General features: G+C 43.2%; 1 protein-coding gene across 1 annotated transcript in view; it reads right to left on the reverse strand.

Annotated features, from left to right (window-relative positions):
* Window positions 1–21,029, reverse strand: part of LOC136875737 (lipase 3) — a 109,061-nt gene that overhangs the window by 25,366 nt on the left and 62,666 nt on the right. Inside the window, exon 4 of the mRNA XM_068228286.1 lies at window positions 11,752–11,998. Coding sequence (XP_068084387.1) covers window positions 11,752–11,998 — 247 coding nt within the window. The remainder of the gene's footprint in view (window positions 1–11,751; window positions 11,999–21,029) is intronic.

Below are 21,029 nucleotides of genomic sequence, written 5' to 3' on the forward strand. Positions count from 1 at the left end.
CTTTTTCCCAAAGACAAATTTCAGGACTACAGTAAAATGTTTCCTGAAAATGAATTTACAAGTCTGCTGAAATCATATGGCAAACATTTTGATAGCATCCGACTGAAAAACGAATCAATAGTACTATATGGCAGCAGTGAATTCCACTAAAACAAGGACTGTTTTGAATTACCTAAGCTGATAAATAGTTCTCTTGCTTTGTCGTCAAGTTTCCCCCAAACCTTCCCTCTTGTGAAATTAATATCCACAATTCCCGTGTTTACAGTGACAGTGGATCCTTTTCTGCTCTTAAATGAATAAAATATTATTCAAGGAATATGACGGGTGAAAGAAGATTAACCAACCTAGCAGTAATATCAACTTAATTTCGACTGTTGGTGAAAATCAGACAATGTGGAATTTTCTTTGAAAGGCGTATGGACTTCCAACTTCGTTAATGTTAGGTGAGTTCACATTTTTATTTATGTTAAAAAGATGATTTAAACTTTTAAAAATGCATGGATGTAAATAATTTCATGTGGTTATCCCAGGCTGGTACAGTTTTTATAAGGCAGATCCTCGACGAGGGTGGGCTGCATCTTCTAGTGAATATTCTGTGTGTAACTAGGATGGAAGGAAGTGTTTCGTGCTGTGTGTGAATTGTAGATAGGAGAGAAGATTTTCATGACGTCACAAGCTAGTCCCCGAACGATGGGAATCTACCATTGAAGGTAAACTGCCCTGGCCTGGCGGGAATCGAGCCCGGGTCCATTCACTCTGAAGGCCAACACACTAACTGCTTGGTCATTGCACCGGACAGCATAGAGGTGAACATATTTTGATTAAATGTCACGAATATATCGGATAATAACCGGAGATAGGATATTCCAAACCACGGTAACCTTCTATGAGTGCAAGGGCCATGCTATCATCTCAGTCGGAAGATTTTGAAGCAAAAGCTGTTAAAAATGGATTCACATGAAAATAGCTTTATAGCCCCCCCCCCCCATATTTTTATAGTGGACAGCTTATGTCTTAACATATTCTTTCATCACATTTTCAAGAGGTATATCCTAAAACGGTGGCCATTGAACTGCATGGACGTGTCTTAAACATTAATTATACTAAAATTAATTACAATTATTATACTGTACGTGCAGTACTATGCCTTTGCTGGCAGGACCTAGTGTTTACAGTACACTATGTTTTATGGTATAGGATAGAGCAATTTTGTTACTTTCATAGATCTGCCTCTGTCTTATCCTTGGCTTTGACAATATGAAAGTGCCTGAGGTATGAGCGATGCTAGTAATGCCAATCCTTATGCAGCCAGTCCCTGCTATGAATGGTGTGAAAATGTTGCTCACAGGGTCAGTTGGTGCATGCATTTCAGTGCGCTTGGCAGACTGATATGTAATAGCAACTCTGGCTCGGTGAGGAAAGCAACGGGAAACTACCTCACTCCTCATTTCCCTAGTACGTCTCTTCAGTGATGCCTAGGGCCATCTATGACAGCTGATGGCAGAGCTGTTGAGGATCCCACCAGCGGAATCGCTGACGGACTGAACATACACACATACGTGCAGTACTGAATTGTACTGTATGAAGATGACTTCAAAATATTTATTTTTAATGTTGTTATTATTATAGTGTGTTGGGTATCCAGTTAGTTACTCTTCACTGTAACACAGTGCTTCACTAGTCTCGAGGGTCACGGCACGCCACTGCGTGAAAGTATCAATCTAAATATGTTCCTGAATACTTTGTGTGGAGGGTTGAATTGTATGAGCTTGAAATATGGAGGATAACTGGCACAGAGAAATTGTAGTAAATAGAGGTCATTGAAATATGGTGTTGCCAAAGGCAGTTGAATGTGAGAAAGGAAGTCGGATCACAAAATTAAGAAATGCTCAATCAAGTTGATGAGTGTAAAAAATGTTATAAAACTTTACCTGGAGAAGAGATAGGCTGATATGATGCATCTAGGGACACCCAGAAATTATTCAGTTGTTTTTGAGGTGTGGGGGGAGTGAGTGAGTGTGATAGGCGGTAAGATTGGTAAGGAAAGGCCAAGAGGTGACTATGACACAAAATTAAGAGGAGTATGTTGGAGAATACAATAGTTGCATGAAGACATTAGCAGGCTGGCTGGCATACAACACTGCACTGATTCAGTCAACGGAGTGATCATTAAACATCATCTGACGATATTTGTACAAAACTTTGACAGAAATATTGTCATACACTATAAACACTTGGTGCTGCAGTAAATTATTCAGTTCCTGGAGCATGCACACTGGCGTCCTTTAGGACTCTTTTTGAGTTTGCTTTACGCAGCAACGACACAGATAGGTCTTATGGTGACGATGAGATGGGATTAATAAACCGTCTATTTCTCAGATAGCTGTCTATGCGGCGCATAACACGCAGCCAACTCGCTCGGTTCGCAGGAAACCTGTAATCCCCAGTCTTCTTCTTCTTCCACCACCGCTTTTACCACATCTGCGTGGTCGCTGGTGTCGCACATGTGGATTTGGCCCTGTTTTAGGGCCGGATGCCCTTCCTGACGCCAACCCTATATGGAGGGATGTAATCACTATTTCGTGTTTCTGTGGTGGTTGATAGTGTAGTGTGTTGTGTGAATATGAAGATGGAAGTGTTGGGACAAACACAAACACCCAGTCCCCGAGCCAGAACAATTATTCAGAGGTGATTAAAATCCCCGACCCATCCGGGTACCGAACCCGGGACCCTGTGAACCCAAGGCCTCAGCGCTGACCATTCAGCCAATGAGTCGGAATCTGCAATCCCCAGTATCCATAATAATTTAAACGTACAATAACTTCCTGAATTGTTTAAACCAATTGATCTGTTAATCTGTTGTCTGGAGTCCCGAATTATCTCAATCTTTTGTGGCTACCCAGTCATTCATTCATTTCACGAACTCCGTTAGGTTCTTCACATCCTTCTTATCTTTCTTCAAGTAACCAAATATTGCCCAGTATTAGGTCTGGTAGTTTGCATTCCCTTGCGTGTACTGTACTTTCTCACTTTCCATGGTACTTCATTCCTTCTATCTGACACTCCCTATTTCCTACGAGGGGAAGATGTATCCATTAACAAGAATCTCTACCATTATTATGATCTAATTTCAGATGCTAAATACTGATATTCACTTCAGTGGATTAAATTATTTATAGTTAGGTTTTCGATGTCACAAACGGATAAAAGAAAGGGGAAAATAAATCCAAATGTAGTGATTGTGAAGTCCGTATTACAAATTCTAAACTCCTAACTAGGAGTAAATATATGTGAATTTCTGTTACCTTATTTACTGAAAATCCCACGTGTATGATGTAGAAGAAGCCACTAATAGAACGCCTAGGCCGTGAAATTCTTTCTGCAAGACTACTCTTTCACCAACTGAAAAAAATAAATAGAAGTTTTGTATGAGTCGGACCGCACCATGACCCATTTATAAGCCGAGTGAACACACATTAGACCTACAAGTTATATAGTGAGGAATTTCAGTTTATGTCTGAGAATGAATGAGTGACGTACTGCCATAAAGTAGTACTCTCATCAATTGTCAAGTGTGATGTAAACTATCTTATACAACTTTCCTCCCCACTGCACCCTCAAATAATCAAATATCCAGACATCAGCTATACGAAGTACAGCAGAGTGCCAATGTTCAGGTACTGGGCGTACCGGTTAAACCACAAGCGGTGTGTCTAAAATGGAATCACGGCACATCCGAACACGATATTTCCACCCCTATTTTGGCATATAAATCAATCAATCAATCAATCAATCAATCAATCAATCAATCAATCAATCAATCAATCAATCAATCAATCAATCAATCACCACTGATATTTATTTAGGGAAGTCATCCAGGTGACAGATTCCTTATCTGAAGTCTACATAGACTTTTCTTAAATGTCTGCAGAGCATTTGGAAATGTATTGAAAATCTCCCTTAGTAAATTATTCCAATCCCTAACTCCCCTTCCTATAAATTAATATTTTCCCCTATTTCTCCTCTTGAATTCCAACTTTATGTTCATATTGTGATCTTTCCTACTTTTAAAAACACCACTCAAACGTATTCGTCTACTAATATAATGTTATGCCACGCCATCTCTCCACTGACAGCTCGGAACATACCACTTAGTCGAGCAGCTTGTCTCCTTTCTCCCAAGTCTTCCCAGTCCAGACTTTGCAACATTTCCGTAACGCTACTCTTTCGTCGTGAATTACCCAGAAGAAATCAATCTGCTTTTCTTTGGACTTTTTCCAGTTCTCCAATCAAGTAGTCCTGGTGAGGGTCCCGTATGCTGGAACCACAGTCTGGCTGGGGTCTTATCAGAGACTTCATATGCCCTCTCCTTTACATCCTTTCTACAACCCCCATACACCCTCATAACCATGTGCAGAAATCTGTACGCTTTTATTTAAAATCCCGTTTATGTGATTATCCCAATGAAGATCTTTCCTTATATTACCCCTAGATACTTACAGTAATACCCATAAGAAAATGTCAACCCATCAGCGGAGTAATTAAAACTGAGAGAACTTTTCCTGTTAGTAACACTCGCAACCTGACTTAATCCCGTCTATCATCACACCATTATCTGCTGTCCATCTCACGATATTGACGAAGTCTTTTTTCAGTCGCTCACTATCTTGATATCATTCACATATATAGAAGAAAACTTAAAGATTCAATAATACTGCCTTGAGTAACTCCCCTTGAAATGATTACAGGATTAAGTAACGCTTCTCCTACTCTAAGTCTCTGCGTTCTATTTTCCAGAATTATACCCAGACATTAGAGGACGAACTGCACACCTACAGCTCCTGGGGAAACTATAGTAAGTGTGGAAACCAGGACCGACTACCGATGACAAGACAGATCTTAGGAACCAGACTACACGTGAGAATGTGCTACCTGTTGACCCTTATTCCACCAGCAGACATCGAAAAAACATGGAATTCTATCATGGAATGTATCAGGTAATGAGAAACATGATCAATTTTTGACTATTGTGTCGATCAGTGGTTGAAGTAAATTTCTGTCGACATGCAGAATTGTTAACAGCAGCGACAATGACTCAGGGAGATGGAATAATAAACTGAATCCTTTGATTAGATTTTATCCTAATGTTCACCGAACCTCATGGTGCAACAGGCCTCAAGGACTTCCAAGCTATCACTGCTCATCCCAAATGTGGAGTAAAAGAGCATGACGAATTTTTATCTGGAGAATTGAGGCATTGCATAAGGCATAAGTGTAAAGGCAGTTAAGAATGTTAATATCGGTGGAGTACAACAAGTGAGAATGCAAAAATCATGCACTATTTCGTTAAGTTCGGTCGAAACCACTTATTGTGACATCGCCTTTAACGACGTATTGGCGTATTGGCGAAATGTAATATAAACACTGTAATTAAAATATCGCTTATTACGACATACCGTATAAAACGAAGTATTTTGATCACATTTTCGGAGAAATACATCGGCTATAACATCCAGTGTTGATTCTTGTTTGTTACGTATTTGGGGATTGCTTGTAACGCTTAGTGTAGATTTCAAATCAGTCTGTTAAATAGTTAAGGCGGTGAAGATGTCTCAGAAGAAAAGTAAATTTATTAATATTGAAGAAAAAACATACGTAATACGGCGATTAGAAACCGAAGAAAAAACCTCAGCGTCGCAAAATAATTGTGTGTATCACATTGACGATTTCTACAATTTGGGAGAACAGTCTCTTTTCGAAAAAAAAGAAATATATGAAAATCAAGGTAGTTAGTTAATTTGAATATAAAGATATTGAAGAATCTTTACATATATTTAAGCAGAAAAAAACAAATAATGTACTGACCAATTGACCTATTCTTCAAGCGAAAATCAATTAAATTCCTTGTAGTCCCACTTCACAAATACTATACCGTAAATACAGTACTTATTTCAGTTACGTTTATTTGACTTTTTTGGAAGTTGTAAATTCTGTTAATTAACCATGCTAGTGTGCAGCCTTAAACTTACAGATACGACATTTTTAGCAACAACAAAATAAAGCCGGTTTGTGCGACTTTCGTCTATAACGACAGTTGATTGGTGGTCCTTTCGGGGTCGTTATAATCGACTTCGACTATATGTATTTAATTTCACCTGCATTGAGTTTGTCATTTTCATAGCCTGTATTTCTTCATTTTTCTGCAGCTTCCACCGACTACGCACGGCCGTACTTTCTCATATCCTTTTGAGTTCTTGGTAAGATTTCTTTCATCTCAAACACTTTTTCCATAGCACCAAAAATCTCGTTCACAAGCATATTATTAGCTGCCAGAAAACTTTATCCCCAGGAAGACAGCAGGAAGTTTACCTTTTGCATGGTGTGAAAGGAGTGAACGAATTTTCTCACTTCGTAAAGCCCTGATATCGCGTAAGTCTTTCTTAGATTTCGCATGCCTATTCCTTTCACTTTGGAATCCAGTGAGTACATTGGATATGTATATTCTTATTATGACCTTTTCAATTTTAGAACTTTCACTATTACATCATTGTTCCAATAACAGTCGGCGTACCTACGAAATATGAGCAAGTAGTACTATAAATCTCTCTCTTTCACTCAACCATGTTTTTCGAGTACAGCACAATATAGGTACTTTCTCCCATTGAACTACAATAATTCTTATCCGCATTCTCTTTCTTAATTGTCACGGTCGCCTTGTTTCAGAGCTTAAGACGTACAGTATGTTTCAACTACATAGATCAATTATCGTCACAAAAATTCCACTGTTTTGTATTTCAGAAAACAATGGGAAGTATCGAATGGAAGAAAGTATTTTCTTTAAGGTGATGTGGTGGAATTACTTATCTCAATCCTATTTTTAATCTGTGATTCGATCCAAAGATTGCCATCTACAAACCAAAAAGACACGAACTTCGACGTGCAATGTCTACCAACTTAAGAGCATCATACAACATGAGATTGAGATTCCTGTATTAAGTATTCCAAAACAAGTAAATAAAAAATTATTTGAGTTCTTATTGGATACTAACAATGTTGTGAAGTTTCTGGGGTTACAAAAGTTTTCAGTGTTTAAAGCAGGGCCTCTCAGGGTGCATGCGCCTGGTGCATGCACTGTGCACGGTGCAGAAGACGACTCCGCTTGGTTGACCAGAGTGGAGACGCCCACTCCTCGATTTGGAGCAAGAGCGCTGTCTCTTTCTCCACGCCTGTCTCGCTCGCTCCCCCTGTCTCCTTCTTTCTCACTCGCTCCGTAGCGCTCCAAATCCGAGCCGAGTTGAGCCGAGCTTAGCCGAGTAGCCCAGAGACGAAGCGTTGGTCCCAGCCGAGCCGAGCGGGACCGATGCACTGTGCACAGGATTTCTTCACCGCTGCTTGCACGCCCTAACTTAAAGTATGTTTGCCCAATTAAGACATTCATCTACAAATACGGTACAAAAGTCACGTGTATTCACATGGGAAATACGTGGATATCGATTCATTGGTATTGTTATTTTGTTGAACAATAAGGCATTCATGGGTAGTATTTCTTTGTTCACAGATCATATTATATCATATCCCTAGAGCATGCGTTGCTTCTAAAAAGGGATCATCCTGTTCATGGTGCTGTGGGGGGTGTAGAATAACACACACAGCAGCCCCTGCCTGTCGTAAGAGGCAACTAAAATGGGCCCCAGGGCCTCTCAACTTGGGAGCGTGGGTTGACAACCATGGGGCTCTGAAGTGAGTCCTGACACTGCTTCCTCTTCCTTGTGCCAGGCTCCTCATTTTCATCTATCTTATCCATGGTCAACTCATGTTATCTTTCGACCCTGAAGGTATTAGGGCATTCGAGGGATAGAGAGTCTTCGTGGCCCTTGCCTTTCTTCGACCGATACCTTAATTCCTCCCCCTCTGATTACTGTTAACAGAGGATGGTTGTCTAGTTGTACTTCCTCTTAAAACAACAGTCGCCATCACAATCATCGCCATTTCGTTCAGGGAATTATTGCTAGTTTACGAAATGTCTAGTAAACTTTGCAAATAAGAGGAAAATTATTTATCATTTTTTCTTTGAATTGGTGATGTTGAGGGATCACTTAGTCCTGGTATTGGACAGCGCAGTCATAGGTACTAACACTTTCTATGATGAAGAGTTGAAAGTTTCCAGTGTTTGAGTTTCGAACACGATTCCTCCTCTCCAAACATAGCCCATACACTAAAGTCAGTTATAGTATGAAACTAAACTGCAGCTCAAGATCCTGTTGGCTGATTTCACACACGCTTTGGGAGCACTCTTAGCAATAATAACCTGAAATAAAAATAAAAATTATTGATGCTACGTGTTTGATACCCGGCTCTGTCATGGAGGATATCAATTCAAGTACGCAGATTGGCACGAGATGTAGGGAACCTTGTAGGGATAACCGAGAAGAGATAAGGATTCGAATACAATTGTTTAGAATCCTAGAAGCGGTCTATCTTAGTTTCCATTTTCAACTCCTCATGACTGTCAGGATAATATCTATCGCAACATCACGACTGATTCTTTCCTAATCAGTTCCGATACCAGTTAATCATAAGTGTAAAAGGTGACTGATATGATTGACGTTTCAAGGGGCACAACAATGAGATTAAATTTCTCCAACAATGCTTTCGAAAGAGAAGACACTTTCGGAGAACGAGGCTATTACTTAAAGGACAAGAAATGTCAGAACAGGAAAGATTTGGCCAAACGAGTCAGAGAGAAAGAGAAAACCGATGAACGTGGCAAAAGTAATCAGAAGTAATAGCGTACAAGAACGCAGCCGCGTTTCAGCCACATGCATCTCTGTGACTCTGAGGCCCTGGAGGTAGTGATGGAACATACATTGTGATTTTTCTTAAGCTACAAGTACGCCGTGTTTTCCATGTTTCCAGCACTTTTCTACGTTATAATAATGGGATGGTGGATGGTGTAAGTTATCTTCAAGGGGACTCTTCACCCGTTCATAAATAGGCCTACCATAGTTAAAATATAGTCTGTTTACTAGAGATGTGCGTAAATTCCCCCCCCCCCCATTTGCCTAGGACGTCGAATATTGAAATGCCGGGCTGAGCGGCTCAGACGGTTGAAGCGCTGGCCTTCTGACCCCAACTTGACAGGTTCGATCCTGGCTCAGTCCCGTTGTACTTGAAGGTGCTCAAATATGTCAGCCTCCTGTCGATAGATCTACTGGTACATAAAAGAACCCCTGCAGGACTAAATTGCGGCACATCGGCCTCTCCGAAAGCCGTAGAAGTAGTCCAGTTAGTGGGACGTAAAAACACATATCATTATGATTATTATTCAATTTACAAATCCACGTGCGATTGACACACTAAGTACCGGCCGCAGGTAATTGGGAAATGGCCAATAAGAAGAAAAAGAAGATATTTTTAAATACTTTTACGAATCTTTCCTAACCGATGCTGATCAATATTTTAACCACATATTAACCAAACCAGTAACTTGGGCGAATTATGCACATACGCTTGTAAATTATTAGTGACAGTCCTAAGTCTGCTAACAGGAAAGCAATTGTGGTTGCATTGTGGTTATCGTTCTAAATGCGATTTTATTTTGGTGTAAACAGTTGTAAATATCACACGAGGTACGTTCACTCCCTTGCATGAAACCACTTTATTGCCGCTACGTCTATTCCTCATCAACACACAGTTATACACAACACTATTAAGGGAAACACACTGAAGCAATTTACAGTCGATTCTGTGAAGTACAGATAGCAACTAAATCCTCAGCTCACAGTAACACTCACTCTAACCCACCTTCTGGACTAGGTCTGTAAGCTCGATATACAGGGTTATTCACCTAACATGTTACACAGAAATAACTTCTAAACAATTAAAGATATCGGCATTCTGTTTTCATGTTCGTAAATGGCACCTAGGCCCTTGTAAAATAACGTGCTACTTAGTCTCATGGCGTGATTAATAACCGAGATATTGATACTAACTCCATATTTTTAAATAGAAAGGCACAAATTCATACAGCTGGCCTAAAAGGTGAACTGCGTTCAAGTTCAAATATGTAAGTATTTTCAAAATCGGACAATTACTTTTTGAGATATAAATAAGAACACTATGCGCGGTTTTGCTGCCGCTGAGCTAGTTATCGTCCATGTTTGTACACTGGCACACTCCAGACATCTTTCCGATTCCTAGATCAGTGTTCGAAGTGAGCAAATTTCTTTTCTTAAGAAAGCCCTTCCTTGCTTCTTGTAGTCTGCATTTTATGGCGTCGTTATTTCTACCATTGTTAGTTATTTAACTACCGGGAAGTGCGATAAGCTCAAAAGTGTCAATTTTCGTTTCTGAAGTTAAAGATCTCGAACCTTTCTTGAAGAGTTTGGTGTTTAAATTCTTGTGCTGAAGTTATATTTGAGGCAATAAAATTAGGTTTAAACATAACTCTGCACGCTGAATATCATTAGATGCCTGTTACCAGTCAATTTTACAACTTTGTGTACCTTATTCTCAGAAACTGTCACATCAATGTATTTGAAACTTGCTAGTCTCTTAGACACAATATTGATCTGCTTCTGGAGGTAAATTTAATCGGATATCTTGATTAGTTCATGGAGGCCAGGTTGAAAAGCACTAAACATTTTACAGAAAATTTCAGTTTTCATCTAGGATATATTTTATAAGAACGAAATTTCTCAACTCCTGTAAACAATCGGACAATAATTTTAGTTCAGCAGCTCAGAAACGTTTTATATATTATGTACGCAAAGCTTCTTTGGTCTGGTTTGAGTGTTTTCTCAGAAAAAGGTACATCAGTTAACAGAAATTTTAATATTTTTTTTAAAAATATGTTTAACAATGTTCTTTCTGACTCAAAATATTAAACATAGAAGCTCCATATTCAAACCCAAATAATTAGGAATGTATTATGAATATATCGAAAGAACATTCATGTAAATACCTCTTTTAGTTTCTGAGATACGTAACTAAATATCGGAAGTTACACTTTTCTATTGTTTCACACGTGACGGTTCGCTTGAGACTTCATTACCTTTCTAATATTTCCTTCATCATCTGAATTCGTCCAACTTCACTCCATTACTTTTGTTTCGGATTTAGGCCTATTTATTTTCATCTTGTACTCCTTCCCCAAGACTGTCCATACCATTCGGCAATTTCTCCAGATTTTCAGTTCAATTACAATATCATCCGAAAATTTCAGAGTTTTAATTTCCTCACCTTAGATTGAGATTCCATTTTTAAATTCCTCTGTGATTTCCTTTATCGCCCGTTCTATATAGACCTACGCATTGAAAAGAAGGGGGGTACAAACTGCAGCCTTACCTCACCCATGTCTGGATTTCTGCAGCTTAAATCGCGTCAAATTAAAATTTCTGAAACGTGGTGGCTGAGGCTGTATTATTATTATTATTATTATTATTATTATTATTATTATTATTATTATTATTATTATTATTATTATTATTTCAAGTTGTAAATAAAAATCTTGCAATGTTGATGTTTTCCTGAGAAAATGTAGTCTCCCACAGCAAAGATCAAATTAATATGTAATAATAATTTACAATGACTTCGGAATAAATTCTATTTGACTGATGTAAAGTAATACAAAGGAACCTGATAGATGTCTAAACATGACATGGAAGATTGTTAAAGATTAAAAACCGTAAAAGTGCAGAATCACTTGTATCTCCCGTTAACTGTGACAAATATTAATACCATTTATCTCACCTTGAAGAGGCCCCAGTTAATCGTCCCGGAATACGTCGACAGTGAGGTGACGTGACTTCCAAATGCACTGGACGACAAGTTGATTACAAGCCGCATCTTGGTGTTGTATTCAGGCCGCATGGAGAGCAACACGTACGCCATGGTTCCTCCCATGGAATGACCCACGTAGAAGAGCTGCTCATGTCCAGTCGTGTTTAAAATATAGTCAATGGAGGCGGCCAAATCGTACATTCCCATCTCGTGCCAGCTGAAGAAAACAGAGATCATACTTAAAATGTTTGTGTGCGTTCACTTCAAATACTTCACACAGCTTTTGCAATAATCTAATTTTCCACGTTAGTTTCAAACCAAAGGAAACCAGTTAAGGATACCGAGTGAAAAAATAACTCGCATTTCGTAGGTCAGTGGGTCTGTTACCTACAACTTCCATAATTCAATGTTAATAGGATATCATACTTTTCAGATATCAGGATATTGTATTGAACCCATCAAACTCATGATCATTCACTCACAAATTTCTCAAATAATAATTTGCATTAACCTTGGAATAAAATCTACTTGACTGATGAAGTATTACATCGTATGTATGACATGTACATGCCAACTAGTAAAATAAATATGTAGATGTAAATAAAGGAAAATGATAATAAATTGTATCTCTAAACATAAAACTAACGCCGGTACGTATAACCACAGAACAACTTGAGAATTCATTTGCTGCGCGTAAGAACGTATTAAATTGTCTTTAAAATATTGTTCATTATCCTGTCTTATACCAACTACTAATTTACAAGTAAAACATTATCTTAATACATGAATGATTATACTCAGTGCAAGCTGAACTATAGCGATTAGTCGACGTACAGTGATTAGTATTGTAATGGTTATAGCGTCCGCCATGCCAAGTCGCTACGCGCCGAGCTCGTCACCCATCGCTCCACCCCCTTAGGCTCGAGCGCGCCAATCGCGAGCAACATTTAAATGCTGGGCGGGCCCTTCTCTCTTCTGTCCGTGGTTGCGCCGCATGGGACGACGGAAATTACTCGACGATTAATCTGGAGTGTTCCATCTCGCGAGGTTCCTTGATACATATAGCATCCGGACTGTTCTGGAAGGCCCAGAGCAGGTATATAAGGAGAGGAGTAACTTCGAGTCAGTCAAGGTTATTCTTCGTTTGGATGCGCTACGTATCGGATCGTTTCAGCAGCTCTTCCTTGCATTGAACTCGGCCAGCGCTCTGATTGGTCGACGCGGTTGCTCTTGCAGCCAATCACCGTGAACTATCCCGAGCAAATTTGTCTGGGCCCGTAGGTGGTAAATTGTGCTTCTTGTCGTGGAGACACCACTCATCAACTGTTACCTGACGCACTTTTGCTACTGAAAGGCACTTCTCCCTTTAGTATATGGTCCACCCTCGGGTGTGTGACCCGTCCCCCCCCCACTATAGCCAGCATTGACCGGCCTTCGGGCCCTTGGTCTTCCTCCTGGCGCCTAGAGCTTGCGATTAGGTAGGCCTTTTCCACACAATACACGTCTTTCTTTCGACATCTGGGTACACCACACCTTTAAAACTGCCAATATGTCGCATTCTTCGGACATTGGCCCTCATTCATACCCGATTCATGAGTCTTGTGATAACCGCCTGCCTTCATCTTTCGAAGGCGACGGGCAAGCCTCGCACGACACACTCCCAGATGCTTCTCAGCTCACCCCTGCTACATTAACTGCTGCGGAATTGAAAATCCGTCACTACCAGGAATTCCTTCAATCCAAGAACACTAAAGCTACGAAACTCAATACTCCCGCCAAACCACCCACCTTCAAAACTGGGTCAAAATCCAGTCATTCACAGCGGCTAAAGCTCGCCGCTCAGGCATCCCGGGTTCCCAACCCTACTGATTATGTTAAACAGCACCAACCAAAAACTCTTTCTTCTACCTCCTCGGCTGCTACGTCTTTACCTCCAGATTCTGATGTACATGCCTCTTCCAGCCGTTCGAGCTCTCCGAGATCAAGAGACCCTCGTACCCGTATTGACGAACAGGGCTTTGTCTATCCTCCACCAAAGAAGACCGTCCGATTAACTACCACTGTTCCCACCCCAACTGAAACTAATAATGCCTACCAGCCCCTCTCACAAGAATCTATGGACGTTGTACCACCCTCTGACACCACACTCCCTTCTTCTGTACCTCCACCAGGTCGTAAACCACCGCCCATTACCCTCCAAGACGACCCTCTTCCATACGCCCAACGCCGGGCCTTCCTCAAAGCTAATATTCACGGTTCCTTCACGGCGCGGATCATACGTCGCGGACTGATCCGCTACTATATTGACGACAAAGCTGACTATTACAATGTAATCAAGGCCCTCAAGCAGGACAATGTTAATTTCTTCACACAGTCTGCTGAGCCTCCTACCATGTTTTCCGTCATCATTAGGCATCTGCCCATTGATACCAACTCCGATGACATCACTACAGCCCTTACTGACAAGGGGTACCCTGCGTATCAAACAGTGCAGCTCTTTAAAACCTATAATACCCCCTCTACTGACAATCCTTCAACCACTATTAAAGAACGCAGGAAGATTCCGCTCTACTCAGCCACTCTTAAGGCTACTGACGCAGCCAAAAAGATCTTCGACGAAACTACCTTACTAGATCTCAAAGTTACCTTTGAGAAGCCCAAAACTCCTCTGGGCCCTCCATTATGTAAGCGCTGTCAGCGCACAGGTCATACCCAGAAGAACTGCCACATGCCTCCTCGGTGTGTCAAGTGTCCTGGCCCGCATAGTACTGCTGAGTGCCTCATTACTACCCCTCAAGACTTTAAATGTGTGAATTGTCAAGGCAATCACACGGCTAATTTCAAGGGTTGCCCGGCCATTGTTAAAGCAACTCAAACTCGGGCTAATGCTGCCAAAAGACAGGCCCCAGCTTTCACAGTTCGTCAGGCGGATTTCCCGCCTCTCCCCACACCTACTCAACTCACACATTTCTCCCAATCCTCCTCTTCAGGTCAACCTCTCCCTCAGACCACCGATTTAGCCCCTCCTTCGCAGCCAGACACCGACGATGCCTCTGAGCTACCTCGTTCTCTCTCCCACACCCAGCAGACTCTGCCTCCCAAACGTCAGTATGCCTCATCTCTTCGCCATTCCTCATCACATGCTATAACTCCTCCTCATCCCAACCCCACAGCAAATCTCCCCATACATCGCCAGCATCCAACTACCTCTCCATCTTCAACTCTTCCTTCTACCCGCCAAGAAGCAATACAATTTCTTTCAACCTTGCCCCTAGATCAACAACACGAGTTTCTCATGTACCAACTACAGACCTCTGGTATTATCCAACGCATAAATAACACTCTCCTTGATCTGCTCTACCCACCCCCGGGTATGACTCTTGAACAAGTTATCTACCGTCATCTCTTCACCGTCGCTAATGGGTACTAATACACCACCAGCTTTCACCCCTTCTTGCACATACACATCTATATCCCATTATCCACGTCTCCTTTTCTGGAACGCTCAAAGCATACGCAACAAGAAAGATGAATTTTATCATATACTTCGGACACAATCCATAGACATTGCTCTGGTCAATGAGACCTTCCTCAAACCAAATCACAAATTCTCCCTCCCGGGCTACAAAGTCATTCGTCAAGATAGGACAGGTGATGGTGGGGGGCTAGCCATCATACTAAAGCCTCATCTCAAATATCATGATTTTCTCATTCCAAACCTTCAGGGTATGGAGGCATTAGCAATCAAACTCCATACAAAACACGGGCCGCTAGTTCTAACAGCAGTCTACCGTCCCCCCAAAAAGAAATTCTATCCTTCTGATCTTGATCTCCTTCTCAACCATGGCTATCCAACAATTGTAGCTGGTGACCTCAATGCCAAAAACACGCTCTGGCATTCTCGCCTAACCAACGAATTAGGTCGCAAAATCTTAAATTTCTGTTCCCTAAACAATACCACACCTCTTGACCCCACAGACCCTACCTATGTTCCTTATCAGACTAACCATTCCCCTGATGTTCTCGACATTGCTCTCATCCATGATTTTCCTCATCACATTGATTTACACACTCTCTGGGCGACCGATTCCGACCACAACCCTGTCTTGATGACCATTGCCTCTGACTTAAAATTTCGGTCCAAACCGCCCACAAATGTCATAAATACACGCCATATCAACTGGAAAACTTTCCGAGATCTTATGACCACCTACTCTTCTGAACTCAATTTCGATCTCTCGTCACCTGCCACCATAGATCAAGCAGTTACTTCTCTTACTCAAACAATACGCACTGCTGCCACTGCTGCTAAAACCCCTCTACCATCACGCCCGGTAGCTAGTCTACCTGAACACATACTTACTACTATCAAGCTTAAAACGTTTGCCCGTATTCGCTGGCAACGCACCCGTCTTCCTCAACATAAACTGGCATACAACCTACTCCGTCGTCGTTGTGCACAACAGATCTCAGACTTTCGAAATCAAACTTGGAATTCTACCCTCACCCACTTAAGTACCAAAAATAACAGTATTTGGAGAATGACTAAGGCATTACAACGTACCCCCACGCATATCCCAACTCTTATCGATGGCCATACTACTGCTATAACCACTGAAGACAAAACTGATTTGATTGCTGATCATCTCGAAAAACAGTTTCAACCCAATGAGGAACCCCAATACCCTGAGTTCACCTCCGACATTGAAGAGGAAGTCACTCATCTTCGGCAGCAATTTTCAACCAAAATCAGCCCTGAGGGCATGTCTCCTGTTACATATCGGGAACTTTATCATATTATCAAAAAATTACCCAATGTCAAAGCTCCTGGCCCTGATGGCATTGGTAACCTTATCATTAAAAACCTCCCGCCTGTTATGATTCATCTTTTGGTCAACATATACAATGCTTCCCTCTCACTGGGACACTTTCCTTCCCCATGGAAGCTCGCCAAAATTATACCCATCCCTAAACCTGGAAAACCACTTTCAGCCCCCGCATCGTATAGGCCAATTAGCCTCCTGGATAATCTTGGAAAATCTTTGAACGCCTTATATACAAACGTTTGATCTCCATTCTTCCCTTTCATCAAAAAATCCCTCAGCAGCAATTTGGTTTTAGACCCGGGCACTCTACCGTCCAACAACTTGTCCGTATTGTCAACTCTATCACAAAAACCCTAAACACCAAACGGGGTCGGGGCATAGTCTTCCTTGATGTTGCACAAGCATTTGATCGTGTTTGGCATTCTGGACTTCTTTACAAACTTCATCTACATGGCCTCCCATTCTACCTATGGAAACTTATGGACAGTTACCTTGTCAATCGTCTATTCTTCACTGAACTTGAGGGTGAAAAATCGTCTCTACGGCCTATCACAGCGGGTGTTCCCCAAGGTAGTATTCTTGGGCCCTATTTATACCTTCATTACACCGCTGACACCCCTACCACACAAAAAACAGAATTAGCCCTATATGCGGATGATACTGCCATAATGGCTGAGTCCTTCATGCCTCATATCGTTATTAGAGATCTTCAAGAAGCCTTAGACCAGTTTCAAGTCTGGTGCATCATGTGGAGAGTAAAAATTAATCCAGCTAAATCTAAAGCCGTCTACTTCACCCTACGTGCTGACAGAAAACCTAATACCAATCTCCAGTTTTCTAACCACCCCATCACTTGGAGTAACGAAGCCACATATCTCGGTGTAACGCTAGACCGAACATTGACTTACCGGTCGCATTTCAACAACATTCTTTCTAAATCGCAAAAAGCACTTGGTGCTCTTTATTGTCTATTAAACAGAAAATCAAAATTGAATACTACAAACAAACTATTAATATACAAAACCCTCATTTCTTCTGTTACCCTCTATGCGTCCACTGTTTGGGGTACGGCAAAGCCTAGCTATATTCAGCGGCTTCAAACCTTTCAAAACAAAATTCTGCGTATGGTTGCAAATGTCCCACCACACTTTTCCAACAAAACCATATCCACTATGTTACATATGCCCACAATTCGTCAACAAATCGTTAGTAACGCCAAACGATTCTATCGTCCTAATCAGCTTCACTCTAGTGAACTCATTCGTCAAATTCATGCCATAGACAGCAAAGTCTTCTACAAGAAAATGCACCCTAAAACACTAATCAATTAATCTGCCTCAGACTTTCAACCCCATTATCTTTCTACCACACTAACTCCTTCTTCACACTTCCCTCTTTGTACCTTCCATTTCCTGCTTACACACTTTTCTTTCTACCTCTACCTGAAAGGGCCGTCTCTCAACTACTCCTTGTATCACATTTCTTGTCCATATTTGTATCCTCTTATCTTATTCATTCTTACACATTCTTTCCTCATTAATCCCTATCGCAAGCTCTAGGTACCACATTCAACAGAATTCAGAGACCTTCTAGGTCGGCAAATTCTAACTTTTATCACTTACTTTCCCCTTGGGGAAAGTAAATCGAAACCAGGGATAGGATAGGAGTCAGTCAACAAGGAGCAGCTGACTGTCGTAGCGAGAGGTCGTACGTGCCTGTCGCTCCGCTGTCTCTCTCCTCTCACCGAGACCTTCGAGACCACGAGAGACTACACTACCTGTCCCAATCGGTTACCGCTTCTCAGTACCTAGGGTTAGATAGGGAATCTGTAGGCCAGGGACCCGCTTAACAACGGATCATCCCGCGTCTACTAGCTCGCTTTAGAATGTCCCCACACAAAAACACACGGCAACAGACTCGTAATCACCAAAAGGGCAATTGTCATGCACTTAGGAAAGAGCAATTTGTCAGCGAGTCTGGAGCCACTACAGACATAGGCGACGAACTTCAAGAATTGACGGCGAGTGAGGGGCAGCCGTTATCACGGCAAGCTACTCACTCCACGGCCGTCAGCCCACCAGCGGAGGGAACAGCGCTGTTCTCACAGCGCAACCCCCCGCCAACCACCCACAGTACGGTGGGGCTGACCAGCCCCATATCACTACACAAGGGCACTTTTAAGGACTACCTCCATTTCCTGCCTTCAGGTAGCCCTACCCAGGCCACCAACGGCCATACCATGTTGTGCTCCACGGTGCTGTCACCGCAGTTAAGCAACATAGGCCTTGGTCAGTGTTTGGATGGGTGTCCACAAGCGCGCAGCTCAGCGCTAACGGCCCCCGCTACGGCCACGGACCCGGCCGAGCGGGGACTGTTGGCGACCCACCACTGCGTGCCCCCCGTGAGCAGTGAGCGAAATGCGCCAGAGGAGCACAGAACAGTCACCCCTGATTCTGTGCAAGTAAACCTGACGCACGAAACTCACGTAACAGGGTGCGCCATGCAGTACTTCGCGCTCACCACCACCACGAACACAACAACCACCACCACTACCAGGACAACCCCCATAGCCACCCCGTCAGTAGCCACTGGCAAGCACATACCTGTGCAGCTGCTGCCCACTCGGCCGGCTGGCTCTACTCGAGCTGAGCCCCGAGAAAGGAGCGCGCAGCGCGGGGAAAGCGAACTAGGAGGCCTGACGTTATGTGCGAGTGAGCGGGAACCGGGGTTCGACCCTGAAGTGCCGGAACTCGCACATGGGAAAGTGACTGGGGAGATACCTGAACATAAACAGGAGGCCACCTCTCCCCCTAACACAAATCTTGCCCCCAAACCCAACCCAGCGGCAAGCCAGTCGGACGCCGGGAAAGCGGGACCCAGTCCCGCCAACCTGTGTGATGAGGCGGCGCCCAAGGTAAGGAGAGAGGGCAAGAATAAACAAACTGGGCGAAAGGCCCAATGTAAAGTTCAACCCCACCACAAGCAAGCTGGCAAATCGGACTCCGACTCAGATGAGGAACAACTGGTGATAGATGCATCAAGCACATCCCAGGATGCCGACTCTGAAGGCTCGGAGGGAGAGGAACCGTGCGAGCGCGTGGCGACCGAACCCGAGGTCCCAGCCACCCGGCCGGGAAACCAGGGCGACGGCTTCAGGGAGGCAAAAGGGAGGAAGAGGGGGAAGGGGAAAGGCAAAGTAGCGCAGCCCCTGAGCCGCAAGGCTCAGAAAGGCGGGGTACGTAAACCAAGTACCCAAGCCGATAGCAACACAGAAACATCTATCGGCCCAACCCAGCCTCAACACGCCACCCACACGAGGCAGGCTCGGCTGAGCCCACCTCAACCACCACCACCACGAACACAACCAAACACCCGTAAGGTGGCAACTCCCCCACCCCTTACGGTGTACACCAAGAACACCAAGTCACTAGAAGAGGAGCTCCTCAAAAAACTAGCGCATGATCAGAGAAACTACTACTTCTCTAGGCCGAGAGTAGATGCGCACGAAGCAATCCGGCTGCATATGACTAGCTTTGAGAGCTATGAAATCGCTATCGAGGTGCTGAAACGGCTGAATATTAACTTTGTAAGAATATTGCCCAACAGCACTATGAAGCGATTCGTAGTGAGGACTCCCATTAACGGAAGTAATGCGGATGAAATCCAACTTGCCCTGAAGGCGCAGGATATCCCCGCATTCTCCGTGGTGCGAATGAGACCAGGAAATAGGCCTGCCAAGGGCAACCTTTTCCTAGTTGCCGTGGCGGATACCCCAGGAGCGGACAACATGCGGAAAATGAGGATGCTCGCGAACATGCTGGTGTCAGTCGAGCCGTACCGCCCCCCAGCCACTGGCCCCCAATGTGGAGTGTGTCAGAGGCATGGCCATCCAGGGGCGGGGTGCCGACTGGAGCCCAGGTGCCGCAGATGCGCCGCCTCCCACTTGTCTCGCGACTGCCCCCATGGCAACGACCCTGCGTACTCCAAGTGCGCAAACTGCGGGGAAAAACACGCGGCTAATTTCAGAAACTGTCCCAGCCGCAGGACACTCGAAGCCGTCAATCAAGGCAAAGGGCCAAAGGGTAATAAGCGTGGCAACCCTAAAACCCAAGCAGGCCCTTCAGCCAAAGGCGCGTCACGCAAAAATAAACCAGGCCAGTCAGGCAAAAAGGACCCTTCAGGTCCTGCAGGTCCCTCAGACACAAAGGGCCAAGAACAAGGCCCTTCAGGCACACAGCGCCCTTCAGGCATAAGAATATTAAATTTTAAACCCCTAAGGACGGTGGGTGAACACAACCCCGGGCCCTCAGCCCAACCAGCCCCCACTACCGTTCAAACCAAGAACTCCAATCTAGACAAAAAGAAGGCCCAGACCCAAGCAAGAAATCAAAGGCAGGCTAAGCCCACGCAAGCTCATCCCGA

The sequence above is a fragment of the Anabrus simplex genome, chromosome 6 (assembly GCF_040414725.1).
Source record: "Anabrus simplex isolate iqAnaSimp1 chromosome 6, ASM4041472v1, whole genome shotgun sequence".
Lineage (NCBI taxonomy): Eukaryota > Metazoa > Arthropoda > Insecta > Orthoptera > Tettigoniidae > Anabrus > Anabrus simplex.